General features: G+C 41.7%; 1 protein-coding gene across 1 annotated transcript; it reads right to left on the reverse strand.

The window, feature by feature from the left end:
• Positions 1–175: 175 nt before the first annotated feature.
• On the reverse strand, positions 176–8,752 carry LOC120834890 (uncharacterized). Its single transcript, XM_040203243.2, has 5 exons — positions 8,536–8,752; positions 7,598–7,733; positions 7,029–7,168; positions 2,790–3,092; positions 176–2,144 (listed from the first exon to the last, which is right to left on the reverse strand). Exons 1-5 carry the CDS (start codon positions 8,606–8,608, stop codon positions 1,978–1,980), a joined length of 819 nt encoding a protein of 272 aa, XP_040059177.2. The 5' UTR covers positions 8,609–8,752; the 3' UTR covers positions 176–1,977.
• Between the last annotated feature and the right edge of the window lie 3,273 nt (positions 8,753–12,025).

Here is a 12,025-nt window from a genome sequence, read left to right on the forward strand (position 1 = left end):
TCATCTGCAGTTTTCAGTGGTTTGGACAAATTGTGGATATAGAGATTCAAGAGGACCAGGGGGAAAAAAAGAAATTGCCCCCGCTGCAGCTTGTAGGTAAAATCCCCCAAGCAGCCCCACACAGAAAGAAAGTGCACTTTGAGTCATCATCTCTTGTATAATGGAAATGTGTAAGTTGGGGAAAAACTAAATGTATTTTATTGAACTGTGCAGAAAAAAATGGTGGGTTTTTAATATTATCAAAGTAGCTTCAAAGACAATTGTCTTTGGACAAGAAGAAGGAAAAAGAATAAATCTGTGGTGGTTTGTCTTTCATAAAGGACACAAATGGCTATAATCCACACGCAAATAAAAACACTCCAAATACAATCATCCTGAAGAAATAACACTGGCGGAAGGACAGAAATAACGGGAAAAATACATTTATAAAAACAGACTTCACACAAAGGGAAATCCTACAAAAGGTACACTAACAAATGGCTTGGTCGTTGTAAAAAAAAAACATGCACGTTCCCCACAAACATCGGCCCCTTTCATTAGCCGGCATGTCTCACGTCAGCTGACACACTGAAATAAGCCCCCAGCATGGATGTGAGCCAACGGCATACTGCAACCTGTGAATCCCACATGTAATAAAACGTAACAATGGATTATATTAGGTACTATGTTCCTTGACAAAGCGTAACAAGAGGAAGCTTGGCGAGCAGGGAGGTTAGAAAGGTCGTCATCTGAGCGGTGACTGTACGTCTGAGAGCTCAGCTGGATCCGAAGAAGTAAAGTCAGTCAGAAGTAAAATTTCAGTCTGCGGAAAGCAAAAGTGACAAAGCAGAGCGAGGCGTGTTTTTTTTAGTTCCTAGGTAAAAAAAACTAATAAAAAAAAGTAACGCAACAGACCACCTGTTCGAATTAAGGCAATGGTGATTTTGAATTTTCAGAAAGAAAAAAGGTATCAGATGACAAATGGTAGAATACTTAATAATTCAAAGTATGATGTTTAAAAATGTGTAAAATGTTTGGAGCTTCAAAGTTAATGTTTATGACAGTCAAGTAAAGGTAACACAACACTACGTCAAACAGGAATTAAATGTGCATGAATAACCAGGAAATAAGATCTCATACTGTTGTGTAGAACATGTTCACTTTTGTTGGATAAAATAATGATATGGCTGAGAAGGCACAATCGACTTGTATTTTACACATTTTGTGGATGTTTGTTTGATTGAACGAAAAAAAAGAAAATTACAAAAAGAATTGGGGTTTTTCCATTCAAAGCTGCCGATGCATTTCAGTTGAGTTGCAATTAATGAAAACAAGCAACAAAGCAAACATTTATCTGTAAGTGAACCCACCCTTGCATATGAAAACCCCCCAAAAAACAGCCTGTGTCCCTGTGAGCGAAGGCTTATTTCGTTGAATTGACATTTTGAAACGTTCCCTTTTGCTGAAGCATCAAAGAAGCCCCTTTGTGGCCGGACAAAGCACACAGCTTGGACTTGATTTGTTCCAAAGTAACAGGTGTTTCAAAATAAACTGGCAGAAAGAAATGAGATTCCTGCTCCGAAGGTTTACCCCGGGAGTCTGACGGCAATCCCTCGTGAGGAATAAGTGAACGGCTCAGGAATATTCGGGCCGTAGCACAGCGTCGGCGTGTTAATAAGGCTGCAAAATGTCAGAGCACTTAGTCTGCTTTTTGGAAATCAGACTCAGTGGTTTTATGTGTAATTTACCAAGATGGAGACACAAAGAAAAATGTATAGAAAACAATCTCACATTGTAAGTCGAAGTAACAACACGTTCACTCTGCGACTCTCTGACAACAGATGCACCACAACATTTATAGATGTGTCAGAACATTTCTATATTTAACCACCAGAAACCTTTGGGGTGGAGGCGGCTCTGGGGGGACCTTGTATCTCCGCACTCTTTCTGCCAAGTTTCAAAAATGTTGCGCCATGTTCAGAGTGGCTGCGTGGCTCATTATCCAGTGAAGTCCGGGTTGTACGCTGGCTGGGCCAGGTAGTCCTTGTGCGAGTTCGGACCTTGGGGCTGCGGCTGGCCGGGGGGCTGCAGAGGGTACGCCGGCTGGCCGGGGCTGTACGCCGCCTGGCTGTAGAGCATCGGGTTGGGTGGGAAGCCGGGACCGGCTGCAGACGGAAAGGAGGAACATGCTTTTACAGGAACCACAACTTCAGTTCCCGCTCAACAAAGTCAACAGCAGCGGTTTATTTCTGGATCATAAAATCCAGACGCCAGCCTACTTCACAGCAGCAGCAGTTGTACCACCTACACTTCCGACTGCAGCTATTCTGAGGCATCATAATTGCTTAATTAATGTTTTTTTTTTAAAGCTACATTATAATGAGTCATTATCCTATGTTGAAGTTTTTTGCTTTTTTGGAGAATGTGGGGGGGCAGCCGTCCATTCCCTTCAGATCCATTTGAGGAATGCGCCCTTCTTAAAAGCTGACCAAAGTACACACAACTATTATAAAAACATTTTTAAATGTGCTGGTGCCACCATCAGTCGGGAAATGAAGCTTGAGCTTATCCACATTTTTTCACACATTTAGATTAATCTGGGAGAATACTAATACTAATAAAAATGAGTTCAGTAAGTGTACATTTCGAGACCTGGTTTGGTTTCATTTTTAGTTACAGTTTGTTTGACTAATCAAATTTGTCTGATTATCGTTCTATACAAAACACACATTCACTATTGCTGTTGGCAATACTGCTAGGGCATTTAGACATGTCATTTTTTAGCCAAGTTACAGAAAATTCCCACTCACTGGCTTCCTGATATGTAGGTGGGGGTCCCGCTACGACTGCTTGTCCAGGGTAGGGTGCCATGAGTTGACCTCCGTAGCCCTGGGGCATTGGCTGGGCCCCGTAGCCCTGGGGCATTGGCTGGGCCCCGTAGCCGTGGGGCACCGGCTGGGCCCCGTAACCCGACTGCACCGGCTGGGGAGGGTAGACTGGATACTGGCCCCCCTGGTAGGACTGAGGCTGCGCGGGTGTTGCGGTTGGCTGCCGCGGGTACTGCTGAGGAGTGGTGGTCACCACGGTGGTGTGGGTGCTGGTTGCGACCACAGCTAGAAGCAAGCAGAGGGCAAATACTGTGAGTGTTTGTGGGGGGGACACAAACATGCTGGACAGTGAAAGAAATAAAATAAAGTGGTACATGAGATTGATTTGGCTGACAAAGCAACTGCAGAATTACACAATAGCATTTCAACATAAAAAAGAGGAAATCTGTTTTTGTACAAAGGAGAAATTCTTGTGTTACATGAATGGTTGAAAGACTGACCATGACAAACAGACAATAACCTGCATGTATACAACTGAAAAACCAAGGCAATAAAAATAAATAACGGGCAAAACGGGCCTGGGGGGAAATTATGTCTAAAAAAATATGGTGTCCTAAAATAGTATGCTACTTCATTTGGTGTCACATAATTATTGAGTAGAACACAGAGAGGATGCAGGAAATCTGTGGTATAATTTCTACTTGTGTACCTACATGTGTTTCAACCAGCGTTTTAAACCATTTTCATTTACGCACTAAAAAAAGAAAAGGGTTCTTCTGAGTTCTGAGATCTGCCCAAATGCAGAGGAGTTCCAAGATCCAAGTTGACTTTGGTGATCACAGTGTCACACGAACGTGTGTTTTTCGTACTTTATTTGCTCCGGGTTGTGCCTCTCAGATAAAATGCTGTCTGCCCTAAGTGGGAGTCATCGTGCCCACTTCCTGCAAATGACGTGGGATGTTCTGGAGTTTTTCCCCCAATGCGGTTGTCGTGGCAACAGTGAGTCACCCTAAAGTGGCGCTTCTGACATTCCCGAGAGGGATCCCGGCATGCAAGAGCCCAGGAACATCCCCCCCCCGCCCCGTGTTTTAGCCTCTCCGTGGCAGAGCTCTGCGTTGGTTTTGCAAAACCTGAAGCAGCAGGCTGCAAAGACCAAACCGACAGGATGCGCAGAAGGGGGGGGGGCGCGTTCAACGGATCTCAGGTACTTTCCTGCAAGACTTGAAAAGGGTGGACAAGAATAGAAATGCAACATCCAGTTTAAGTACGGGGGGGAAACCGAAGAAGAAATCTCCCCGTAGGACTATTGAGTTAGAGCTACAGCCACCCTGCTGTAGTGGTCACACAAACAGAGGATTGCACAAAGCCCATTCAGACAGGCAGAAATCCACACGCAAACAGTGTGCGAAGTAGTCCGTCCTGACCACCAAACTGAAAATATAAAAAACTACTCTGTCTAAGAGTTCCCTTTACTGTCTTTCAACACGGCTGCAACAGTGTAAACCGTTTCCACATCAATTACTGTTACATGACTCATGACCTATCGTGGAGAAAAAAAAATTACCAACATGACCACAAGTCATAACGCCATTATGTGAATAAATCAGAGTTAAAATTTGACACCAAAACAGATGAAATATATAACCAAGACAAGAGTAATGCAGAAATAATATACTGTTAACACAATCGGTTATGCAGGCCTTGTCATGTTTAACAAGTGCGTTATTTATATTTTCGAATTGTTTCGGTTCCTTTAACACCCCCAATGACTCCGCTAAACCAGGTAACTTTTTGTCAGCTTATTTCCAAGAGCAGGACCTGAAAGAGTACAGTGTCAACACTTCTCCATCTCACAGATTACAACATTAACCTCAAATGAGCAAATTACAGCAACTGTGTCCAGTTAAAAAAAAAGTTTGTCTGCCTGTCTGTTAAATCTTCAAGAATACTCCTGATGAGGCAAAGAAAATTCATTACATTTTTTTTAAATGTAATGAAGAGGCAAATGAAACTATACGAGCCAGAGACTGGTTTGCAAACTGTTTTTGCCCTGTTTCCAAGGACCCTAAACGCACTGTCATCAGACTTTTGAGAAGTTAATGATGGGGGGCCGTTGCACATGAAGACTGGTTGATTACCATGGTGACGTCGTGTCTCAGAAGCTCTGTGGACTTTTGGGAACAAGACAACTGTAGCAGTTGAGCCCCGGAGTCTGTGATGCCGAGTCGACGTGTAATATCCTTGAGTTCGATGAAGCTATACAAAGTACTTATTGCGATAACAGTGGACACCCAAAATTACAAATTAATCTGAATTCTATAACCGTCTAACTTTGGGTATATTCCCGATTTCTCTTATTAATTATGAATATAATTTTTGCCTGACTCAAAATGAACTGTAGTGCCCATGTGCTCACATGCCGTAAGATACATCGCGCTCTGGCTACACAGATGGTCAATTCATGGGGGGTTTTAAACTTCGAATTGTTGATTTTGACAGTAACTTTTAGAATATCATCTGAAGTATGCTCTGGCAGGAAACATTTGACTTAACCATAGACTGCGATCAAGTTGTTTTTGAACAGCTGATATCTATCAAGTACACTGACAAGAACTGAAAACGAACATACCCTTGTAAAAAAAGTAAATTAAGTTAGTTATCTTGATGTCTTATCCCTGATGACTACAACGGCTCACAGCACATGATCCCCCTAAAAGCCACGCGAAAACCTGCACAGCCTGCCGAATGATGACACGTGCGAATAAAAGAACCTCTTTGTAACGGTCGGCAGTGACATGTGATTTTGGAAATGTTCAGTGTCTCAATGCCGGTGTTATGAGTAAGACTAAAGCACTTCAGCACAGTTCCCTTTTTTAGTGATCACCAAAGTCAAGTACTCAAGAGGCTGCATTCGATCTACGTTGAGAAGCTCAACAACAATTGCTCATTGTCGGCAGCTGGCAGGAAACGTACACGTGCAGCTACACACAGCTAAGACCGCGTGCTGCAAACACAGTACCAAAGCGTTTAAGAGTCAACCGACTTGCTACTATTTGCTGCTATTTTTTTTTAAACCCAACCGAACCTTTCAATTTTAAAAAAAGAGCAGGGTTGCGTTTTGGTGTAGAGACGTTTTTGTGGTTGGGTTCAGTCTGCACAGAATTTGCAGGAAATTATTTTCAGAAATTACATTACCAGAAATTCCAGTGGATCAAAAGAATTATTTGGACAGCCCAGTAACGGTGGAGGAGGTTAAAAGGGACGTCTCCTTAATAAAACCCGTAAAATCGCATGGGTTAGATGGATTCCCTTCAGAGTATTATAAGAACTTGGTAGATAAACTGGCTCCAATCCTGACAAATGTCATGTGAGTATATGTGTATGTATATTGATGATAATGGATGGTTGATTTTTAATATATACATGAAAATATGCAGGGAATGGTGACATGAGAGTGTCTTGCTTTCTCACACGGACTAAAAGCTGGAATAATGACTGGACAACAGCTCACCGTAAATTCAAGTTGATATTTAGTTTTTAATACGGTATAGAAAGAAAATAAAACAAAGCTAGGTAGGTAGTTCAGGGCAATGATGCAATCATTGCCCTGAACTACCTACCTAGCTGAAGCACCTTAAGATTCACTTTCCTTCCTGCACCCATTTTAGTTTCGGTTCATCTGAAACAGATGTTTACGCCCATTCGGGTCGACCATTGTGCAAATGTTTGAGTAGTTTCAGGATGTGAACTTGAAGTAAACACTACATAACTCACATGCTCTGCTCATAGATAGTAATATTGCGAGTAACTTGCACCATATGCTGATGTGCATTTGTCTTGTAATATTGATGTGTACAACAGAACGAGAAATTTCAATCAATGTTTCATTGACACGCTAATACCTTATTGAACTAATACTTTAAAAGGGCTTCCTCTTTAAGATGCATTTTGTAACATAGCGGTTCCTTTAAAAGCAAAGGTTGGCGATTAAAAGTATTTTGCCAAGTCAAGTCTGATGTTGCCTTACCCTCAGAGGAGCGATCGCAGTCTCTCCCACAGGCAGAGGCATACGGCTTATTATTCAGACAACGGTGTTAGATCGGTACTCGGCAGATCGGCAGATAACCAAAGCATCAGGACTGAAAGGATGTGATTGGTGCATCCCTGAGCAATAGACTTATTGGATTGAATTGCTGGTGTGGCGTTAAAGGGGCTACTTACGTCTTGGCTTGCGGCACATCTGGTACAGGCAGCAGCAGGGACAGACACAGCAGCAGATGAAGATGAGGAGAATGACGACGCAGCTTCCGATACCAAGGATCATGGGCAACGGTGTAAAATGAGAGCTATAGATAAAATCACTAAAAGAGAAAGAAAGAAAAACATCATGAAAAACAGTTGCCTTTACGTTAATGATACAGAATAGTGCACTAAAAAGTCAATCTATTCATACTTGTACCGGTAATGATAGAAAACAGTATTAAACACATTTGTCACAACTATCCCAAGTGCAATCACCACAACTGGCAAACACATAAATACATGAATTTCATTTGAACATAAATAATAGATAAGCACAGAGTCATTCTAGGTTTGCAATAAAATCAGACATTCGCTTTGTGCCAATGGTCATGCACAGGAAGACTACACTTCCTGTTGTTGGCGGCACGATTAGACTTATTGCACATCATGCTGCATTGACTCATCTCCGCTGAACTCACACAGGGGGGAAAAAAGGAAAATTAAGTTAAGAGTTCATGTATCATCTTTTAAATAATAAAACGTAATACCAGTCTTCTTGTGCATCCTCAGTAAACCGGGACAAACTGTTCGAACAGCAGTATCTGTTCAGGCAACTGCCGCAGCAAAATCGTAAATAGCATTTTTGGGATGGTATGTTTTGATAGGCCTGGCAGTCATCCCCTGCTGTAACAGAGAAGAACCATAGAAGCAAAGAAACATCAGTCTCAATACGACTCAACAACAAGTGGAGATGAACTGTGACAGAGGATGGTAAATGGTGCTAATTTGATGAAACACAATTGTCAAATATTCTCTACTTTTGTCTTTGTGGTTATTTGTCAACAAGTTGTGTCTGCAGCATTGCAAAAATATAATGACAGTATCACACAATTGTATAGGTATAATCCTACACTCAATATAAGAGTTTCTTATTAAGTTACATTATATGTTTTTATATAGCATTTTGTCCACCTTTAGTTATATGAATGAGGCAGGTTGACTTAAGATGTTCATCTTTACAAATACTGATGTAAAATACATTTTTAATGTAAAGACAGCCCATTATTTATATTATTTAAAATACCGATATCATATCGCACAGTAGCAGCTAAGGTAACGATTAGTTCATTTAAACGTTACAGGAAACAACAAAGCAGTAAATCGAGGGTTGAGTCACTTGATCGACGTAAGTGGCCTTTTATTAGTTAGTGACCCTCAAATCGTAGCATAAGATGCACTGATCCGGTACCGTGAACGGCGCACATTACGCTAACGTTACAATCTCAATAACCAGGGATTGAACGGTGATTATCGGCCCGCGAGGCTACCGTCCCTGACATCGCCCCGGTCCTCCGGCTTTCTACCAGCTAACGTTAGCTTTCAAGATGAGCTACCGCGATAACGTTTACGAAAAACGCAACTTGACACCGCGAGAGACACAGAAGGAACGCGGGGACCGGTCCGTGTTTAAACAAGGACAACTCACCGGATACACACGGGGCCAAGACCACGGACAAAGCGAACACAACAACGAGACCACCGATCGAGTCCGACGCCATGGCTGCTTTCGAGACTCGAGGGCGGATTCAGTCAGGAAACGGTGCGGAGTCTCCTCCTGGAGACACAGCGGCCGCCGCGGAGATGCGTCACTCGGCCGAGGCTCCGCCCATGTTACCGGGGCAACGAGTTCCCCGTATCAAACTGACTATATTTTACGCTGTTTTTTTTAAATAATTATATTTAAAATATTTTGTTGTTATAGTATGCGGGTTTGTTCATTTTCAGACATGTGTATTGTACCTGTAGTAAATCCAGATCTTTAAGTGCACCAGTTTCGCAGGGCTGACACAGAGACAGACGACCATTCACGCCCACGGGTGGAGTCACCAACCAACCTAATCCAATTTGGACTGTGGGAGGAAGGCGGAGGACCCTGACAGAACATGCAGAGCTCCAGGGGAACATGCTGCCGGATCAAGGACCTTCTTGCTGTGAGGCGACAGTGCTAACCACCACACCACCGTGCCGCCCTCTATTGATTGCTAATGTAATAATTTTATTACATATTTCATGATTCAATATTTATTGTAAGATCATGTGACGTTGAAACATGTCAATGTGGAGCAATACCTAATGCCCTTCTTCAAGACAGGTCTTCAAATCAGGTGTATGCAAGATATGCATTATAAATGCACATTCCCATATTCCTCGCAATTTAAGACTATTTTTATTATAGATTCATCTTTAGTCTCGTATACAAGGGGCCTTTGCCTGATGGGACGTCTCTTCAAATCCTGGGTTTTATATGACCACCGGTCCAAAATAAAAAAATACCGTATTGAACCATTTGGAACCAACTACCATTTCGGCAAATCACAGAGGAGTCAAACTGCCCAATGACATGCAGGAAAAATATGAGATTAATACATTTTAATTTTTGCATTGTACCATGTGAACTCCAACAAGACTCGCGCACCACAAGCATTTAGTGGTCGTTGTGAGTTCAATCCCTTGATGTGGTTGCAGGGGAAGCTACTGACTGGGCCTGAGACTCCGATTGATGGTGAATATACTGTTAAAGATGGTGGAAGGATGTGCAGCAAGAATACCAAAATACTCTGCTTTCCGAAAAGGTATGGTCTCTAACACAAGAGTCCAAATCCTGAGCATCATGGCTGACCATCCCACGGCAAAAAACATCATTGTGATATTCTGAAGCAACAGTCTGAAGTTCTGAACTTTATTGATTTGTTAACCACAGTCGGCTCTGTCAATGCTGAGGTGTTTATCAGTGGTCCTCTATACCACAAGTCAGAGGAGGAGATGAAAGACGTCTTTCAACTACTGACTATACGGTACATATTAACATATTTCTTCCTTTTCCAGGAGCACAGGCATCTTTTTAAGGCCGATTAAGTGTACCTGAACAAGTCAAGACTATTCAGCAGCTCTAATCTATTTTACTTTCTGCATCACCCGGGGGCTCCCACTGCCAAAGGCAAGAGACAGGAGGAGTGTAAACATAAGAAAAGCACATATAGAGACCTTCAGGGAAAGATGCTCCCACCTAGGGGGAGCCAAGAGGAGGAGTCTCCAACGTCATCATTAGGGACCGGCTCCGGTCCCCAACTCCCCCCTCCACCTCCAAGAGGAGGTTACTGTTGGGCATTAGGCACAAACTTAATATTCGGGTTCTAACTGAAACCTGGTTGGACCAAGATAGTGCAGCTGTTCTCATTGCATCTTCACCTCCCCATTCCAGTTTGTCACTCAGCATGTGACTCAGCATGTGACCCGCCCAACAAAGAGCACACCCTGAACCTAATCATCGCATTTATCTCCAGTAGACTGCACTATAGTGACGGGGTGTTCAAAGGGACTCTGTAAAAAGCCAGTCAGACAACTCCAGCTGATTGAGAACGCTGCAGATCGAGTCCTCACCAAGACCAAGAAAGTGGATGACATCGTTCCAGTTCTGAGGTCTTAACACTGGCTCCCTGTCCAACAAAGATTTTACTTTAAAATCCTGCTGTTGGTTTATAAAGCACTGAATGGTTTAAGGACAAAATACATGTCTGACCTGCTGCTACCTCACATATCATCCCGACCCCGTCAGGCTCCTGGGATGAGTCTCCTTTCTGCTCATGTATAGTTATGAGAAGATTGTTTTTGCTTAGAGGCACAAGAATATCAGAGATCTCGTTGTGAGTTTCACACATATGGTGCATGTGACACACTCAATGCTGATAGACATGCTTTATGTTAAATTATTTGGACAAAGGGAGACTGGGGAAAGGATTATTCTCATGCATACGAGTCTTAAGCCCTAATGGATGTTCATGTTTATTATAATTTGATTATAAATGTTGCATTCAGGTGGAAATTGCATTTTTTGTGATCATTTTGAACATTTCACACATTATATACTGTTGGGTAGTTTAATCTATAATAGTCTATCATATAAGTGCTATAGATAATCAGTGCTTTTGTGTCCAACATCTATAGTATGTATAGCTGTCAGACAAAGGACGAATTGTTTTTTCTCTGAATTGTTGTGGATCTAGGTTTAAGCAGCACACAATTTAAATACTTAACCGTCACTCAAAACGTTATTTGTCTTTTGGCCTATCATTCAATCACAAAAAATACATTCAGTATCATAACATTTAAATCACATAAAGTGCATAGACATTCTTAAACCTATCCACTTTCGTCCTAGATGCAAAAAGGGTCAAACTTGATAGCAGCCATTGCTGACACCTAAAATGAACTGGAGAGGGCAGCAAAACACAGCGATTGTCTTTACTAAGGAGCTAACAATGAAATGGAGATACCACTGAAATATATTTGATAGAGGATGTTTGCAGCCAAAATTATTTGCTTCTTTAATTAAAGACAATTTGGAGACATTCTTTAGGGGGTGTGAGATTACGAATGGATAGATGGTATTGTCTTTATTGATATGGATGTGTTGTATTGTCCTCAATAATAACAATAGACCACAAGCCATCATGGCAATTAAATACAACAACTGCAACAAAGACTGATTATTTTCTTAAAGTCAGCAATTATTTTAGGGTTGTTAACTGACAGATGTAATGTTAATTGAATGCACTTGTAACGAGGTGCATACTGTTTATGTTTATGTATGTGAAGTTTCAAATGTTTGTAACAATGTAGGTCTCAACTTTCTTTCAAGTTTTTCTTTTGTCTGCCAAACTCACCCAAGCAAATATGTTTAATCAACACAAAGTGAACTGTTTTCTATAAGCTGTTTAGACGGCAGTCCATATTTAAGAACCAGCTATGACTCTTTTTTAACACTGGAGGTCACTTGGGCACATAAAATCCCTCCATTCAACTCATCAACTAATCCATGAATACATGATTAGTATTCATGTCATGTACTTCCATTTAAAAAACATGTTTTTTTTGGAATCCAACCGCTGAAGGAGCAGTTTCAGATGACATTGTTG

The sequence above is a fragment of the Gasterosteus aculeatus genome, chromosome 17, assembly GCF_964276395.1.
Source record: "Gasterosteus aculeatus chromosome 17, fGasAcu3.hap1.1, whole genome shotgun sequence".
Taxonomy (NCBI): domain Eukaryota; kingdom Metazoa; phylum Chordata; class Actinopteri; order Perciformes; family Gasterosteidae; genus Gasterosteus; species Gasterosteus aculeatus.